This window comes from Oncorhynchus mykiss, chromosome 9 (genome assembly GCF_013265735.2).
Source record: "Oncorhynchus mykiss isolate Arlee chromosome 9, USDA_OmykA_1.1, whole genome shotgun sequence".
NCBI lineage: Eukaryota > Metazoa > Chordata > Actinopteri > Salmoniformes > Salmonidae > Oncorhynchus > Oncorhynchus mykiss.
Genome location: NC_048573.1, coordinates 22,074,468 through 22,094,571, shown reverse-complemented (window position 1 = coordinate 22,094,571; position 20,104 = coordinate 22,074,468). Strand labels below are relative to the sequence as shown.

At 41.4% G+C, this 20,104-nt stretch overlaps 1 protein-coding gene across 39 annotated transcripts in view; it reads right to left on the bottom strand.

Annotated features, from left to right (window-relative positions):
• The window catches only part of LOC110531736 (receptor-type tyrosine-protein phosphatase delta), a 595,272-nt gene that overhangs the window by 95,732 nt on the left and 479,436 nt on the right, over positions 1 to 20,104 (bottom strand). For all 39 annotated transcript variants that reach the window (XM_036987567.1, XM_021615095.2, XM_036987574.1 and 36 more), the window contains 2 exons: positions 18,452 to 18,597; positions 13,419 to 13,560 (listed from right to left, as the gene is read on the bottom strand). In XM_036987567.1, the coding sequence (XP_036843462.1) occupies positions 13,419 to 13,560; positions 18,452 to 18,597 (288 nt within the window). The remainder of the gene's footprint in view (positions 1 to 13,418; positions 13,561 to 18,451; positions 18,598 to 20,104) is intronic.

Here is a 20,104-nt window from a genome sequence, read left to right as displayed (position 1 = left end):
AGAGCGCCAAGTCTGGGACCAAAAGGCTCCTGAACAGCTTCTACCCCAAAGCCATAAGACTGCTGAACTATTTGCTTTGACCCCTTTTGTTTTTTGCACTGACATTCTTGCACTGGCTCTATAACACTCACTGGACTCTACCCCCACTCTCATACATACTACACTGACACTCCAACAGACATATACAAACACACTCACACACTAAACATGCATATTGACGCCACACACACATACACACTCACACATAGAAACACTTTCACACTCTTCACATACGCTGCTGCTACTCTGTTTATGATCTATCCTGATTGCCTAGTCACTTTTACCCCTATTTACATTATGCACATTATGCACACTACCTCGTACCCTTGCATATTTACTCAGTACCGGGACTCCTTGTACATAGCCTCGTTATTGTTGTTCTATTGTGTTACTATTTACTCCCCCACCTAATATTTTCTTACTTTTTAACTCCGCATTGTTGTGAAAGGGCTCGTCCGTAAGCATTTCAAGGTAAAGTCTACACCTGTTGTATGTGACTAATAAAAATTGATTTTAATTGTATCTTTTTAAAACTTTTTCCCCCGCATAAATGCACGCAAAACGCTAGCTCTTGTCAATACCAGGACAAATGACTGCTCTTTTAATATGAGCGATTCATTACGAGGACAAACGGCCTCTTCCACACACTGTTCCTCCATGCCTGCAGTCCCTGTAGCCCAGTCACCAATCTGTCATGGCCAGTAGCTAGTAGATTACATCAGCTGACCTGAGTGCAACAGAGATGAACAGTTAACTGCCAAAATAAAGGAAACACCAATTTACAGTGTCTTTTTTATTTTACCTTTATTTAACTAGGCAAGTTAGTTAAGAACAAATTCTTATTTTCAATGACAGCCTAGGAACAGTGGGCAGAATGACAGATTCGTGGCATGTCAGCTCAGGGACTTGAACTTGCAACCTTTCAGTTGCTAATCCAACGCTCTAACCACTAGCCTACACTTCCACCCCTTAGGTGTAGGGCATTGGGCCATGATGAGCCAGAACAGCTTAAATGCACCTTGGCATAGATTCTACAAGTGTCTGGAACTATATCGGAGGAATGTGACACCAATCTTCCACAAGAAATTCCATAATTTGGTGTTTTGTTGATGGTGGAAAATGCTATCTCAGGCACCACTCCAGAATGTCCCATAAGTGTTCAATTATGTTGAGATCTGGTGACTGAGACGGCCATGGCATATGGTTTACATCATTTTCATGCTCATCAAACCATTCAGTGACACTTGTGGATGACAATGACTACTCTGTGGATGACAATGACAACTCTGAGCATTGTCATCCTAAGGGGTCATATCCATGGTAGCCAAATAATGGCCAAAATAATGGCCTGCTCAGCATTTTCATACATGACCCTAATCATGATGGGATGTTAATTGATTAATTAACTCAGGAACCACACCTGTGTGGAAGCACCTGCTATCAATATACTTTGTATCCCCCATTTACTTAAGTGTTTCCATTATTTTGGCAGTTACCTACCTGTATGTAATGCCACTGCACTGCTGGCAAGGGGCTTGTGCGTATTCTCAGAGCTGCGACATTCATAAACATGATAAGTTGGCCATGATATCCCTCTATTTACACTTAAGCACAGAGAGCAGAGCGAGAGAGAGAGCGGGGTAGGTAGAGGTCGGGAGTGAGTGTGTGTCGGGTGCCCGAGGGTCAGCTGGGCTGAAATGGACGGATAAAGAGAAAGATGAAAAGGAGAGATGGAGAAGGACGGACACTGGGGCCTTCTCTCCACAGGCCTGGCCAGGCAGGCAGGCACAAAGCTCTGTTTTGACTCAAATGCACTTCAGCTCAGACAGATGTACAACCTTTGAGTGGTGGAGATCACCTGAGGGAGCATGGAGGGTGGCGGGAGGGAGGGAAAGCTGAAAAGAGAGAGGTTTATAGAGAATAATAGGTAGACGCTTTTTGTTTGTCTACCTCCCTCTTGTCAGAATGTCCTCCTGTGACTCCAGCCTCCTATCTTTACATGAGTTTGTCTTTTCATCCTTTTATATCCACCTCTTTCTTTCTTTCTGTCTGGGTGTCTCCACGTCACCCCCCCCCCCCCCCCCCCCCCCCGCTCTCTCCTTATGCCTCTGTTTAGGTTTTCACTTAGCATATTCCATTTGCTGTCTGTTACCCTGAGGGATGAATCAATTTTCCTTCGAAAACGGAACCTCATTTGTTTAGCGTGGGGTAAAAAAATCTTATTCGTCATCTTATCTGCCATCAGCACTTTTTCTGTTATGATTAGTAATATTCAGAGGAGCAAAGAAAAAGAAAAGCTACTTCAAAAAAGCTCAGAGCTATTTGCCAAACACAAATCAGAGATGCGAGACTTTATTTTTTTCTTCATCATCCGGGAGGCGTACGCTAGGGAGCTCTGGTTTTAACAGTCCATCAACCTCCAATCTCTCCTTTTGAGCACAATAAACATTTGTAAATAAAGAAGATGTGGCTAGGAATACATAAACAGAGTAGTACTGGTGTTTCTTTCATAAAGATGCTTTCCGGTCTGTGATGAAGCCCTTTTGAGGATTTCATGCTTAATGCCATGAGGACTTTCATTCATTTAATTCTCCTCATGTTTTAATGTGTCTATTATTGTACGTCTAACCTGCTCAAAATCATTTGGGCTATGTATTGTACGTTCTACTTTGAAGAACTGTATTTCAGCTGTATTTAGGTGTATAGCACCATGTATTTGTGTGACATATCCTGAGTGTACAAAACATTAAGGACACCTAATATTGAGTTGCTCTCAGAACAGCCTGAATTCGTTGGGGAATGGACTCTACAAGGTGTCGAAAGCGTTCCACAGGGATGCTGTCCCATTTTGACTCCAATGCTTCCCACAGTTGTATGAAGTTGACTGGATGTCCTTTCGGTGGTGGACCATTCCTGAAACTGTTGAATGTGAAAAACCCAGCAGCTTTGCAGATCTTGACAAAACCGGTGAGCCTGGCACCTAATACCATACCCCGTTCAAAGACACTTACATCTTTTGTCTTGCCCATTCACCCTTTGAATGCCAGACATACACAATCCATGTCTCAATTGTCTCAATGCTTAAAAATCTTTCTTTAAACCTGTCTCCTACCCTTTATCTACACTGATTGAAGTGAATTTAACAAGTGACATCAATTTGGGATTATAGCTTTCACCTGAATTCCCCTGGTCAGTATATGTCATGGAAAGAGCAGGTGTCCTTAATGTTTTGTACACTCAGTCTATGTACAGAATGTTTAATGAAGTTTGGGTATTCCAGGTCTCCTGTAAAAAAAATCTGAATAAATGTAGCATTGAGATAAACAATAACAGTTGATCTTTCATTGTATTCCCATAAAACTCCCTCAAGGTAAAGTAGAGATCAGACAATTACCTTACCCCTCCCCAGTATTGAGATAATGAATACAATCACATCCACTAATCATTAACTAGTACATTTTGTTCCACAACATACAGTACCAGTCAAAGGTTCGGACACACCTACTCATTCATGGACCTCCGTGTAGTCTTGCTTTGGCTTTCTCATTTGCCTAGTTGACACACACTGCCTTTGCATCAAGGTCTATGTATGAAGAACATTCTCATTTTTCCTATTTTCTACATTGTAAAATAATTGTGAAGACATTACAAATATGGAATCACATAGTAACCAAAAAAGTGCAAAATAAATACAAATATACAAAAAAATGACATTTTATATTTGAGTTTCTTCAAAGTAGCCACCCTTTGCCTTGATGATAGCTTTGCACACTCTTGGCATTCTCTCAACCAGCTTCATGAGGTAGTCACCTGGAATGCATTTAAATTAACAGCTTGTTAAAAGTTCATTTGTGGAATCTCTTTCCTTCTTAATGTGTTTGAGCCAATCAGTTGTGTTGTGACACAGCCCTATTTGGTGGTCAGTCAATCTGAAAAATGTCAAGAACTTTTAAAGTTTCTTCAAGTGCTGTCACAAAAAACATCAAGCACCCTGATGAAACTGGTTCTCATGAGGACCACCACAGGAAAGGAAGGCCCAGAGTTACCTCTGCTGCAGAGGATAAGTTCGTTAGTGATACCAGCCTCAGAAATTGCAGCCCAAATAACTGCTTCACAGAGTTCAAGTAACAGACACATCTCACCATCAAATGTTCAGAGGAGACTGTGAATGAGGTCTTCATTGTCAAATTGCTGTAAAGAAACCACTACTAAAGGACACCAATAATAAGAAGATACTTTCTTGGGCCAAGAAACATGAGCAATGGACATTAGACCGGTTGAAATCTGTCCGTTGGTCTGATGAGTCCAAATTTTAGTGGGACTATCATTTGATTTTAAACAGGACAATGACACAAAATACACCTCCAGGCTGTGTAAGGGCTCTTTGACCAGGAAGGAGTGATGGAGTGCTGCACCTGGCCTCCACAATCGCCCGACCTCAACCCAATTGAGATGGTTTTCGATGAGTTGGACCACAGAGTGATTGAAAAGCAGCCAACAAGTGCTCAGCATATGTGGGAACTCCTTCATGACTGTTGGAAAAGCATTCCAGGTGAATCTGGTTGAGAGAATGCCAAGAGAGAATGTCAAGAGTGTGCAAAGCTGTCATTAAGGCAAAGCGTGGCTACTTTCAAGAATCTAAAATCTAAAACATATTTTGGTTTGTATAACACTTTTTTGGTTACTACATGTGTTATTTCATAGTTTTGTTGTCTTCGCTATTATTCTACAATGTAGAAAATAGTACAAATAAAGAAAAACCCTTGAATGAGAAGGTGTGTCCAAACTTTTGACTGGTACTGTATATCTGGATAGGAAGCATTGACACAGACCCAGGCCAGAAGCCCGTCCCAGCAGGAGGCCAGGCCAGTGTCGGAGACAAGGTTAGCCTCCCTGCTGGTCAGGAAAACAAGACAGAAGGTCGGCCTGTAAGATATCATATTGGTTCATTAACCTTCATGTGCCTTACATTCAGAAACAAACGGGTCAGTTTGGTCAAACAGGTGTTTCTAATGACCTGGTGTGAACTGTGCATGAAGCACATTATTTTCCTGCAGTATTCATCAATTCGTTTTTTAGGTGGACAGATACATTTTGAAAAGACCATGTGCTTCAAGTTTAGTTAAAAATCAGGTTGCTTTTGTTTATGTAAGGCAAGCCATGCTCTTAAATGTAAGAACTCTTCCCAATTTTCTCCCTGAACTTCACCTTTTTAGTATAACAACACTGTGATATTTTACAGGTCATGTCTCAGTGCTCGTCCATGTCTGAGAAAACAGACTTTATACAAGTTCATGTCCACCTGAGAATGACAGTGCTCCATAAATGGCCAGAGGAAAACGGTAAATAAATCATTGAAAAGACTGGGGCTAAGAGCTTGCTGCAGAAAGTGGAGATTACTCATTCTTGGACTAACAAGAACGGACAACTTGTGTCCCAACAGGCCTTAATGGAACCGGGTTACATCATGCTTTTCAATTAAGCAGACAGAATTTACTGCGGCAGAAGTTGGGGTGTCTCCACGGGACGTGGGTGGTTTTGAGGCATGCATTACACAAATGGCTATTTCTAGGCTCAAGGTCTTGTCATAGGACACTTGAACCTTGAAAGGTGAGTTTGAAACTCGTGGTAAACTTTTGGTTTGAGAGACTTGTTCTCAATGTATTCTATACAGCCACAAAAATCAGCGGAATGAGCAAAGAATGTCATGTGGCCTCGCAAATAACTTGAATACTTTTGTATAACACATTTGAAATAATTCAACTAAAGTTAGGCTGTCCCATACCTTGTTTTTTTGCCAGTCTAAAGCTGTTTGGCTTTAATTAGCAATACCCTTGTAGGCAGGCTTGAAGAGGTTTTTCGAGAGCATTGTTAGATGCATTAGGAGTGACCCTGAAGTGCCCGATTAATCTAGTAGAAAATGACTTGAGTATGGCCAAGATCAAAGTCAAGCACCTGCATTAGCACTCCTTGAGTCAGACTGATCCACTCCCACTTGACGACCTTTAAGTCCCCACAACCCACGGAATGTTCAAAGGTAATGACGACGACGACGACAAATTCCACCAAAGAGCCCCTTGTCAATTCGATGATTGTGACTGGTGTGTGCAGGTGGCTACTTATACGCAAAAGATAAGCCTCTCCAGCTTTGTGACATGTTTTAATGCTACTAATGGAGATAATTGAAATGATTGAGCTATTATTCATTTCCTGACACGCCCTTTGACTTGTATGGTAGTGTCATCAGTGTAATGAAACCTACAGTATGTTCATAGATAGGTATCTCTCACCAAAATTGCATAACTTAGGGGCATACACTAAGTATACCAAACATCAAGAACACCATGGACTCTATAAGGTGTCGAAAGTGTTTCACAGGGATGCTGGCCCATGTTGACTCCAGTGTGAAAAACCTAGCAGCATTGCAGTTCTTGACACACTCAAATTGGTGCACCTGGCACCTACTACCATACCCCTTTCAAAGGCACTTAATAATTTTGTCTTGCCCTATGTCTCAGTTGTCTCCAGGCTTAAACATAATTTGTTAATATGTCTCCTCCTCTTCCTCTACACTGATTGAAATTAATTAAACAAGTTACATCGATAAGGGATCATAGCTTTCGGCTGGATTCACCTGGCCAGTCTATGTCATGGAAAGAGCAGGTGTTCCTAATGCTTTTTTACACTCAGTGTATACTGTTGTATACAGTGTATACTGGGTATTGGAATGTTTAGGCCTTGGAATTTGCTTGTAAAAGGCCTTGTCTGGCGTGTCCATGTAGGAGATTAGTTGGTTGACTTTTTTTTTGTATTCTCCAACCTTTTGGGGCCATTAACAAGTAAAATTATTGTTGTCAGGAGATGTGACAAGACATTAGCATTTTCGATCATTAAAGCAACTAATTGTACCCCCAATTTTGCAACCTGAGGTTGTTACATAGGACACTGCATGATGTCTGGGAGCACCAAGCAGAAAACAACTGTCCCTATCTCTCCGAATTGATAATGATTCATTTATAGGGGGTTGTGTTTACTTTAATAAAAAAAAATACTGTGCCATCCTGGCCACCATGTTATCTATCATTTTCACAGTGCAATCCCAGTCCCTTTGTGGCTTCAGCAGATGTTTTCGCACTCGCTATTGGACCGTAAAGCTTCACATCCATCTTGTTAGCAGCCAGACCTGGGTCATTTTTTGCTAAACACCACGTCAGCGCTCTTTATCGTCTTAAATCATGCTCAGTACTGTACAAATACTGATTCTCCCCCTCTGTGAATTAAGCAGAGACATTTTGAGAATTATCCTCCACCGAAAGATCAATTTCTTCAAAGACAGTCGATTCAATCTTTTTAATTACAATCATAAATAACTTGTCATTATCTGTTCCATTTTTGGTGCTGAACGAGACTGGGATTTAGAATTGAGGGGAGTGCCAATACAAGACTCTTCTTTTGTCCAGCAGATTTATATTATAATGTGCATAGTCGCCACAGTTTTTACAGTCATTCAGAGGCTTGTGGTTGTTTGAAAAACGCACATATTGCAAAAGCTATCTATCTGGACAGATTTATAGAAGACAGGGACAATCTGACAATATTGATGAAATACCTCAGTCTACGGACGCGTTTAGAAGAGGGTGTAATGAAAATCCATAATGGGAAGTCTGAATAATCTGTGTCTGTTCAATTAGGCCTGATGGAATTTCCCTACAAATGACTACTTTTTGCCCTGATGGAAATAACCAACTGCCACGCTCCACCTGTTACTCAACTGCCCGGGAACCGGGAAGAAATGCCCAATTCTGCTGATTTAGGAAACATGAATGGGTCAAACATCTCAGACAAGAGTATGGGATGATGAGGGTTCTTTTTACACCCATGCACAAATAAGGTTACAGAACTTCTGATACACTTAAAACGGCTGTCTCAGGCACTTTTATAATTCTTCCATGTATTCTTCCCCTCAAAAGGAGTTCACCTGATGTTGAAGTCAGCGGGATTTTGAAAGCCTCTATTTATTGAAAAAAGTACTTCTGCAGCACAATTGAGTGTTCCGAGTCTTCTGTATTGTAGCCTGGGTCTTGGCGTCTACAGAACTTGCCGGTGAACTAAACTGAATAGTGTTCTCGCTCCTGGCCCCCTATGCTGCCTTGTTCACCTCCTGCATTGCTTTTTGCAAGCATAGTGATCTCAGGCTCTGCAATTTTACAATAGCCACTTCGCCCTCACTGCATGCCTTGCTCTGGCAGTCCAAGACAGCTGAGCCAGCTATTTGCTTCACGAGCAATTTGAGCACTCAGTCAATGTTTAGTTTTTTCTTTCGGGCTGTGCTTCTTTGAAGTACAACCTGAGATACAGAGTAGAGTAGAGAAACTTGCAGAGAAACAAAGTAATGTGAGGAATTTGTATTAAGACCCTACATCACGACACAGAAAAGTAGTTCCTAGTGGATTTGAAATGCAAATCCATGCAAAGTAGTATGGTGGAAAGGAGTAAAAAAAAAGATGTGATATGTCTGTGTGGTGCTTACGAATATTCTTGGTCTAGACTTATTCTGTTCCTTGCTGGATTTAAAAAGCAAGCGTAGTCTGGCCACTGCAACTCGGGGGAATGATAAAATAAAGAACATGATATTATTTGTCTGGGTTCTACTCTGACTCTGAACTTCAGACTGGGAACATTGGTTTAAGTTTATCACTGTTGTGAATCTATGTTAGTAAGGCGTACAAATACATACAGTACCAACAAACAAATCAGTTTTTAATGGACATTCTTATTGGTTTACGTGGGTGGAATTATATTATCTCCCTCTTCTCTTTACAGAAGCAAATGCACTTAATTCCTTCATGCACTTAGGCTGTGTTTACACAGGCAATTCTGATATTTTTCCACTATTGGTCTTCTGACCAATCAGATCAGATCGTTTGCCAATAATTGGGTAAAAGAACAGAATTAGGCTGCCTGTGTACACTCAGCCTTAGTTTTCTGAGGAATTTTCTCATTCCGTATTATGGATATGCACTATTCAAACTATATTCTTCTTGAGTGTCTGAAGACTGAAAAGTGTAGAAAGTTACGTATGCAACATAAGCTAGTCTACAGGCTTCTTCTGGCTATGGGTGAAAAGATAATCCTTTCCTACAACGTGGTCACTTTTATAGAGCGAGAGCACCCTGCACCACTCCTTTACAAACAGAAATAATGGATTTTGTTTAGGGCTTTTTTCCGTCACACTAGAGAGTCTTTCTATTTTCCACTCTTACTATCAAGTTGAGCACATCAGCACAACTGTGCATGCTGGTGAGAATGGCGAGAGAAATCGCTGTTCACAGTATAATGGGAATATATGGATACATTAACTTCCATGATCACGACTGAATCTGCAGCGAAGAAAGTTGACACAGCCATACCACGTGATAATAGCATACGATTGTGCGATTGTAAAATGAGGTATGTGCTTGTGTTTGGGTGCCTACATAGGAAGGCAATTATTTTAATTGAATTTCCCACTATTTAAACTATAGCTAATTGCACCAGCTGACATGTAATGGATATAGAATAGAATGATAAACTGATGGTTCTATCTCCATCTATAGAGTGTGGACACTTGGCTGACATATTGTCTGGTGCAATCAACTTGAACATTTTGAGGATCTATGTCTTATTATGTGTTATTATGTCCTGGGGGAATATGCAAAATGTCCTGCTGTATCAGATGAAAAACATCAAATGTTCAAATCCAATAGAGCCCCACATTGGAGGTGTCATAATACCCATAAAACCTAGTGGTCAAACACAATACACTTCACAAAATTGGCCATTTAAAGAAATGTAGACAATTTATTAATGACTCCACTTAGCTAACATTAGATAATTAATCCAGAGATACTTATCTTCGCCTCGATTCAGCAGTCTCGTCCAGATCATCATGGCATTTGTCGTTCTTTATGATAGCCACATTAGCAGCTAATTGGCATTACATTTTGGGGGGGGTAAACACAGGCAAATAAATTGATAAAAGTCACCTTGTCTTAGACAGATTTACACAGTTATCAAAACATCATGCCAGGGTAAACCTACATGAAACACAGCCCTTATTTTAAGTGTTTCTAAAATCCCTGATGTGAAAAATGAACGGTGGAAAAATGATTGGAACACTTTCCCCGTTTGACCGATAGGTTTTATGGGTATTATGACTCATAATGTGGTACTGTATGCTATACATGGTATCAAAACTACACTATGACTCCTGTACCATTTTATCTGCTTCTCTTTAATCTTTTATCACCCTTCATCTCCTACCGTTTTCCAATTCCAATTTCAAATCAGACAACCTTAATTCAAACACCCATATCACATATGACTTAAGTCATCTCTGAGTTAATCAAAACAGAGGGAGAAAGAGATCCAAGGGGGGAAAAGTACAATATGCAAACTAGGGCCCTCATTCATTGGACAAGTAGATTTCGGGTACGAACATCATTATGCTAGCGGTTCGCCTTTCATGCAAATTACTTTCTCTCTTTAAGCCAGGAAAGTTCATTGCTAATAGCATTTCCCATCAAGTCCGTGGCTCATCCAAATGCTAATATCTCTGCCAGTGGATCCTTCACCTCGCAGCCCTGATGCTTCATGACTGGCAATTACAACAATTTTACTTTTCCCCCTTTATGGAATTAGCCATTATCTCCTCCTGGAGCAAGCTACCAGAAACAGATGCTAACCAATCTCCTAGCACAGGCCACTAGAGCTCAAATGAACTAAATGAACAGTCACTTTATATGTATTACTTAGCAGTGTCTTCATCAGGTGATTAGTTTATGTATCTATTGCAGCCTTGTGTGGCATCTGTAGCATCTCGGCAAGAGGTATACAAGGTGGGATAGAGAATCTCTAAAGCTCCTAGCTACGCCGACAGATTGAACTCAGATTGGAATTTTTGGTGGTATCAAACACCAAATAAAGAACCTGGCAGAGGAATTTCCCAAATAAATCTTGGCGTGCAAATACAGACATACTGTATTCTCCAAGGGAGATACAGAACCATGTCAGAGATACGTAGAGTATTTTTGGAACAAGGCAGAAAGAAAATGGTATCTCTATGGCTTTTTGTGTTATGTATTATGCATTGAAATGTAACCTCGTAAAAGTACACTACCCTTACATGGTCCTCAAACTATACCCACCACCCTGCCCTCTAATGTAAAAGTTCACCCTTGCGCCCCAGCTCAGTAGACTACATGAATAAGACATGAGGCCTCCAAAATAAGTTGCGTTGCAACTTTGACAATGTTTGAATTTGGCTGGTTGTGCTGGTTATAATACACATTCTAGAGAAAAGGGATAAAGCCCCCGAAAAATAACTATTTGGTGAATATTCTCATTCAGGTAGAAATTGGCAGGTCTGTTGAGGATTTGTGTGGATGGGGATGTGAAAGTGTGTGTATGCCTGGGTCTTTGCATGAGTGAGTGAGAGACATACTCTCCTCTGTCTTGACCAGAGAGCATCACTTTATTGCAACACAGGAAGGGCTTTTTGCTGCGGCATATGCTGTTTCGCTCACCTTCAAACTGGTGATGGGATACAAGGAGGGGTAGGTATAGCTAGGGACAAAGTGGAATGGAATGGTAATATACATGCTAATGCCTTGGCATTGGAGCTGAGAGGCACAGGTTCAGTGAAGCAGATGCTGTGACACTCATTTCCTTCGCCAGTCTGTGTGTGTGTGTGTGTGTGTGTGTTTGTGTGTGTGTGTGTGTGTGTGTGTGCACGTGCATGTTATTGTGTTTCTACACACATACATAAACACACATACATAAACACAAACACACACGTGAAGACACATAGCGTTAACAGGGGAGAGATTGCATGAGAATCTGCCACCTTTCCTTTTCAAAGGGCCCTTGGGGACCGTGCCAGGGGCCTTTTGTTCATCTCGGTGGTGGTGATAAGGAAGAGAGGACAAGGCGCTTCAGAGAGAATATACAGAGCTGGCTCTTTTCTATAGGTGGGGAGCTGTTGTGTAATTGTGGGGGATAATGGAGCACACCTCATTCAGAGTGTCAAGGGATTTTAGAGCCAATTCTCCATTCAGAGCATAACAAGTCTCTGCTTTAGAGAGATAGGTCTACAAGTACAATGTATTTTTGAGTCCGGGGCCAGTAAGCATTTGCGTTTGAATAAGATGTGTGTAATCAAGATAAACATTTGCTTTTTATATGTATGGTATGTGGCAGTGGTTATGACTGTGGTATCAGCAGATAACTTTAGATTTGAGACCAATTTTTGTTGTCAGTATTCAAAGTATCTCAAGCACCTGCAAGTATTACAAAGTTACAACAAAATATAGGAATCTCGCCTCCTGAATGGCGCAGTGGTCTAAGGCACTGCATCGCAGTGCCTTAGACCGCTGGAGATTCTGGGTTTAAGTCCAGGCTCTGTCGCAGCCGGCCGTGACCGGGAGGCTCATGGGGCGGCACACAATTGGCCCAGTGTCGTCCGGGTTAGGCCGGCAGGGATATCCTTGTCTCATTGCGCACTAGCGACTCCTGTGGCGGGCCGGGCAAAGTGCACGCTGACACAGTCGCCAGGTGTACAGTGTTTCCTCCGACACATTGGTGCGGCTAGCTTTGGGGTTGGATGGGCATTGTGTCAAGAAGCAGTGTGGTTTGGTTGGGTTGTGTTTCGGAGGACATGGCTCTCGGCCTTCGCCTCTCCCGTGTCTATACGGGAGTTGCAGCAATGAGACAAGTCTGTAACTACTACCAATTGGATACCATGAAATTAGGGAGAAAAAAGGGTTGAAACATTTTTTATAAAATAAAATATAGGAATCTCACTTACTTAGGTTATGGTAAAACTATAAAAAAATCTAAAGTATGATATTTCATGAACAATATGATGAAATTAGCAACTAGTTTTAAACCTGATTCAAAGAGTCATACCTTTTTCTCCAGTTAAGTGAATATTAAAGCAAGAGCAGATAAGTAAAATTAAATCTGAATTGAATAGCACTCAGCATTCCATTAGAACACCAAGAGCCTGCAATGGAAAACTACTTTGCATAACTCAACCAGCATCTTAATTATTGTGTCAGGAAACTGTAAGAAATGTGTTAATTGATTTAGAAAATCCATATTTGGCTAAGTCGCTAATGGAGTAAGACCAATTAAGTCAGTAAATTCAACATGAGTGGAATACTGTGGCAAAACCTGAGATTCAACAATAAAGTGTGAGAAAAAGAAAAGAAACAGGACAGACAGACAGGACAGACAGACCAGACATAGAAACAAAGAAAGTCTCGCTTACCTGGTAAGTTGAAGAAAGGAGTTAAAGGAAGAGGAGTTAGCATTTTGGTTGTGGAGAAAGCAGCACCTACCACGTAAAACAGTGAGTCTCGTAGTAGCACTCAGCTCTCCAACAGTGTTGGAGGCAACACACTCGTATATGGCTTCGTCTCGGGGCGTACGCAAGGGCTGAATTCTCAACACTGAGCCAGAGCCGTCATCGAAATCAATCACCTGCAGGTGCGAGAAACAAGATATGTTAAAGGAGTTTTTTTGTTCACAATCAGTGACGGAAGTTTGCACAGTGCAATTCCAACCACTCCTGCAGAAAAGTATAAACACATTTGTCCTACAACACTGATGGTGCAAAACACACTGTGCTTCCCATCAGAAAACAATGGAAGCTGCTAGTATACCCTAACATCAGCTCCTTATTTGAGTGAGTGTTTGGCTCTTTTCTCAATTGTCTATAAAGACCATCCATCCTTCACTTCCTCTCCTGAAAGATGTGTCCAGGTGAAAGCCAGCCTGAAGCAAGCTTCCACCAAATTGGTTTTTTTTTTCCCCTGTCATGTATTTTCAATTAAGAGCAGGTGAAGGGGGGAGACAAGGAGAGGATGGATTGTTTGAGGAAGAGATACCACATCTGTAGTATGTACAGTTGAAGTCGAAAGTTTACATACACCTTAGCCAATTACATTTAAACTCAGTTTTTCACAATTCCTGACATTTAATCCTCGTAGAAATTCCTGTCTTAGGTCAGTTCGGATCACCACTTTATATTAAGAATGTGAAATGTCAGAATAATAGTAGAGAGAATGATTTATTTCAGCTTTTATTTCTTTCATCACATTCCCAGTGGGTCAGAAGTTGACATACACTCCATTAGTATTTGGTAGCATTGCCTTTAAATCGCTACACCTTCCAATAGCTTCCCACAATAAGTTGGGTGAATTTTGGCCCATTCTTCGTGACAGAGCTGGTGTAACTGAGTCAGGTTTGTAGGCCTCCTTGCACGCACACACTTTTTTAGTTCTGCCCACACATTTTCTATAAGATTGAGGTCAGAGCTTTGTGACGGCCACTCCAATACCTTGACTTTGCTGTCCTTAAGCGATTTTGCCACAACATTGGAAGCATGCTTGGGGTCATTGTCCATTTGGAAGACCTATTTGCGACCAAGCTTTAACTTCATGACTGATGATGTCTTGAGATGTTGCTTCAATATATCCACAGAATTTTCCTGCCTCATAATGCCATCTATTTTGTGAAGTGCACCAGTCCCTGCTGCAGCAAAGCACCCCCACAACATGATGCTGCCACCCCCGTGTTTCACGGTTGGGATGGTGTTCTTCGGCTTGCAAGCATCCCCCTTTTTCCTCCAAACATAACGATGGTCATTATGGCCATTTTTGTTTCATCAGACCAGAGGACATTTCTCCAAAAAGTATGATATTTTTCCCGATTTTCAATTGAAAAGCGTAGTCTGGCTTTTTTTATGGCGGATTTGGAGCAGTAACTTCTTCCTTGCTGAGCGGCCTTTCAGGTTATGTTGATATAGGACTCATTTTCCTGTGGATATAGATAACTTTTGTACCTGTTTCCTCCAGCATCTTCACAAGGGCCTTTGCTGTTGTTCTGGAATTGATTTGCACTTTTCGCACCAAAGTACGTTCATCTCTAGGAGACAGAACTCGTCTCCTTCCTGAGCAGTATGACAGCTGTGTGGTCCCATGGTGTTTATACTTGCATACTATTGTTTGTACAGATGAACGTGGTACCTTCAGGCGTTTGGAAATTGCTACTAAGGATGAACCAGACTTGTGAAGGTCTACAATTTTTTTCCTGAGGTCTTGGCTGATTTATTTGGATTTTCCCATGATGTCAAGCAAAGAGGCACTAAGTTTGAAGGTAGGCCTTGAAATACATCCACAGGTACACCTCCAATTGACTCAAATTATGTCAATTAGCCTATCAGAAGCTTCTAATGCCATGACATAATTTTCTGGAATTTTCCAAGCTGTTTATAGGCACAGTCAATTTAGTGTATGTAAACTTCTGACCCACTGGAATTGTGATACAGTGAATTATAAGTGAAATAATCTGTCTGTAAACAATTGTTGGAAAAGTGACTTGTGTCATGCACAAAGTAGACATCCTAACCGACTTGCCAAAACTATAGTTTGGGGAGTGGTTGAAAAACAAGTTTTAATGACTCCAACCTAAGTGTATTTAAACTTCCGACTTCAACTGTGGATAATAATGTCATCATTGTGACTATTGATCAAAGTTTTGCATGGCTAGTCATGGCCTTAGACTGTTGTTTGTGCTTATGATTGACTATCCATTGGTATAGTTATTACCAGATCAGTTGTGTTCAGAGAGCCATTATTAGTTATATGCATCTTATTATTATCTAGTGATGTACTGGAAGATTAAATATAATATACACCACATGGCCAAAAGTAAGTATATGGACACTTTCTTCCATTCAGCCACATGAGCATTAGTGAGGTAGGGCACTGATGTTGAGTGATTAAGCCTGGCTAGCCGTCACTTTTTCAAGTCATCCCAAAGGTGTTCGATGGGGTTGAGGTCAAGACTCTTTGCAGGCCAGCCAAATTCTTCCACACCGATCTTGACAAACCATTTCTGTATGGACCTCGCTTTGTGCACAGGGACAATGTAATCAGGAAAGGGCAATCGCCAAACTTTTGCCACCAGAACCACAGAATCGTCTAGAATGTCATTGTATGCTGTAGCATTAAGATTTACCTTCACTGGAACTTAGGGGCCTAGCCCGAAACATGAAAAACAGCCCCAGACCATTATTCCTCCTCCACCAAACTTTACAGTTGGGACTGTGCATTCGGGGGGTAGCGTTCTCCTTGCAAACTCAGATTGCTCTGTCGTACTGCCAGATGGTAAAGCGTGATTCATCACGCGTTTATACTGCTCCAGAGTCCAAAGTTGGCGAGCTTTACACCACTCCAGCCGACGATTGGCATTGGACATTGTGATCTTAGGCTTGTGTACGGCTGCTTGGCTATGGAAACCCATTTCATGAAGCTCCTGATGGAAAGTTATTGTGCTGACGTTGCTTCCCAGGCAGTTTGGAAATCGGTAGTGAGTGTTGCAACTGAGGACAGGCGTTTTTTACGCTCTACACACTTCAGCACTTGGTGGTCCCGTTCTGTGAGCTTGTGTGGCCAAACACTTCACAGCTGAGCCGTTGTTTCTCCTAGCCGTTTCCACTTCACAATAACAGCACTCACAGTTGACTGGGCAGCTCGAGCAGGGCAGAAATTTGACTAACTGACTTGTTGGAAAGGTGGCATCCTATGACGGTGCCATGTTGAAATTCATTGAGCTCTTTAGTATGGGCCATTCTACTGGTAATGTTTTTCTTTGGAGATATCATGGCTGCGTGCTTGATTTTGTACACCTGTCAGCAATGGGTGTGGCTGAAACAGACGATTCTACTGATTTGAAGGGGTGTCCGCATCCTTTTGGCCATGTCGTGATAATTCAAAGATGGCTCACAGCTCTCCGACATCAACTTTGGATCCAAAGTATGAGCTGATCTTGTATATCAATTATTGGGAAGATAATCAAAGAGGCCAACTAACTTTAAGAATGGGAAAGTATCCATTGGCCAGAACGAATCGTTTGGACTTTTATGTCTGTTTTATATTGCATGTACATTTTGGTTCGCCCCACTCTTAAAGTTAACAAACTCTTAAAAACATTGAAATACTTCAATGGGACAGAACAATAACAAACAATTAAATGTGGTTAGATAAACAGTGACGAACAATTGTTATCTCCATGACGTGATAGCAGTACAAAAAGACATGACCAATTGTTTTGGACATACAACACGTAAAATGTTCACAAACGGGTGTTTTGTAGCTTTTACAGCTATCGTTGCATGCTGTATACTCACTGTTTTTAGAAAGCCCTGTATCATAACTCATTTTTAAGCATTTTTAGGTAGGTTTAAAAAAGAAGTTGACTGTTAAGAACCTCTGCATCATATACAGACACACAAGCACAAACACACACGCAGAAAGGCCGGCCTCAACTCTCAGTGGTACAGTTCTGAGCATATCATTTCATGTGTTAGTTGAACAAAACACCTTGACGGTTCAGTGGCCAAGCGACAAGGGCACATTCGGGCATTCATTGCAAGAGCGCGTGATGATGGTAAGTAAAAGTGCTCCCTTTCCCATTTCAAACTCAAAGAGAAAGAAAATTGGGTTGAGAAAGTCTCAGTGTTTCTGTAAAGGGAAATGGGCTTTGTTAGGGATGAGGAGCCGGCCGCGTGAGTGAGTGGGGGAATAAGGGCGTGGCAAGCAAGCCTCGCAGCGGCGATGGGTGAGTTAGCGAGCTAGTGCATTAGCATTCAGTACGTGCAGCGGCACAAATGTGATGAACTCTGATAAGATTCCATTCCTGCCCGACCTGTGAGACGCCAAAGACTCTCCAAATCCAGATAACTCATTACTGCTGAGTAGTAGTATGGCAAGGAGAGAGGAAGGTGTTTGTTCATATTACACTATGATACACTCCGAAAGGGAATGACACAGAAATGTATAGAAATCTTATCAGTGTTCGAAGAAGGTGTGTTATTTGTCATGGCGATTGAAGAGAAGGACAAATCAAAGCTTGCAGCCAAACAAAACAGCGAGGGGGACATGCATTTAGATAAAGATGCCACGAAGCAAAAGACCTTTGAACTACAGAGATACATCTCCCTCGTTTAGCATAAGCAGCAAAATGCAGCATGATGTTAATATAGGTATCTGGGTCACACCATTTCTTCCCCCTTTTCTTTCTTTCACTCCCCATCATTCTTTCTGTATTTCTTTAATTACAAATATGTCCCAGATCGCGGTGTACTTGCTCATTAAATCTCATGCATGTTAGATGGCTGGGCCAGCATGATTATTAAAGCCTGCTCATGCGTGGTGGCAAAGGCGGGTGTGTGATTTGGGAGATCGGGGGGATGGATTATGCGTTAGGGGTTTGGAGAGGGACGGGAGGGGGGGATGGGGGTACCAAAAGCACTGTTGAGCATTCCCGTTTTGTCGAGCATTTTACATCAGAACAATAGACCTAATACCTCAAATCTCTGGTTGCTGACTTTCTTCCCCTTCTTGTTCCAAACTATCTTGGGGCGTGGGTCTCCCGTTGCTTGGCAGATGAATGATGCCACGCCTCCTTGCACGCCCGTTTGGTCATTGGGGGTTCTCAAAAACTTTGGTGGTGCTGGAGAGAGAGGGAGGGAGAGAGAGAGAGGACATAAATAGTTATCGAAGGTGCTAATCGTTGCAGAGAGCAAGCGATTTATCTTCCTTATGAATGCGCCAAGACCTGAAAGTCACAAAGTTGCAGATTTCAGCACTTGCATGTTATCGCTAAGAGGATTGTCTTTGGAGGTCAAGCCAGACTCCGTTTGGAGATTGCATTGCCTTCTCAATGTGAGTGGAAACATGAGATCTGGTACTTGTAAAATTATGCGAAGTAGGAATACATACAGTACCAGTCAAAAGCTTGGACACACCTAATTATTCAGGGTTTTTTCTTATTTTTTTTACTATTTTCTACATTGTTGAATAATAGTGAAGACATCAAAACTATGAAATAACACAAATGGAATCATGTTGTAACCAAAAAAGTGTTATAGAAATCAAAATATATGTTATATTTGAGATTCTTGAAAGTAGCCACTCTTTGCCTTGATGACAGCTTTGCACACTCTTGGCATTCTCTCAACCAGCTTCATGAGGTAGTCACATGGAATGAATTTCAATGAACAGGTGTTAAAGGTAAATTTGTGGAATTTCTTTCCTTCTTAAATGTGTTTGAGCCAATCAGTTTTGCTATGACAAGATATGGGTGTTATACAGAAGACAGCCCTATTTGGTAAATGACCATGTCCATATTATGGCAGGTGTTGTAAATCAAGTCATCAATTTAGAGTACAATACCATATAGACACTAAATGTTAGAACCACCTTTGGCAGCGATTACAGCTGTGAGTCCTTCTGGTTAAGTCTCTAAGAGCATTCCACACCTGGACTGTGCATCATTTGCTCAAGATTCTTTTCAAAATTCTTCAAGCTCTGTCAAATCGGTTATGGATCATTGCTAGACAACTGTTTTCAGGTCTTGCCATAGATTTCCAAGCCAATTTAATTCAAAAGTCTAACTCAGCCCATGAGGAACATTCACTATCTTCTTGGTAAGCAACTCCAGTGTAGATTTTGCCTTGCGTTTTAGGTTATTATCCCACTGAAAGGTGAATTGATCTCCCAGTGTCTGGTGGAAAGCAGACTGAACCAGGTTTTCCTCTAGGATTTGGCCTGTGCTTAGCTCCATTTGAAAAACTCCCCAGTCCTTAACAATTACAAGCATACTCATAAAATGATACTTGAAAATATGGAGAGTGGTACTCAGTAATGTCTTGTATTGGATTGAACATAACATTTTATATTCAGGACAAAAAGTGAATTGCTTTGCCACATTCTTTGCAGTATTACTTTAGTGCCTTGTTGCAAACAGGATGCATGTTCTGTACAGGCTTCCTTCTTTCACTCTGTCCATTAGGTTAGTATTGTGGAGTAACTACAATGTTGTTGATCCATCCTCAGATTTCCCCTGTCACAGGCATTAAACAATGTAACTTTTTAAAGTTACATAAAGTTTTTAAAGTCACCATTGACCTCATGGTGAAATCCCTGAGCGATTTCCTTCCTCTCTGGCAACTGAGTTA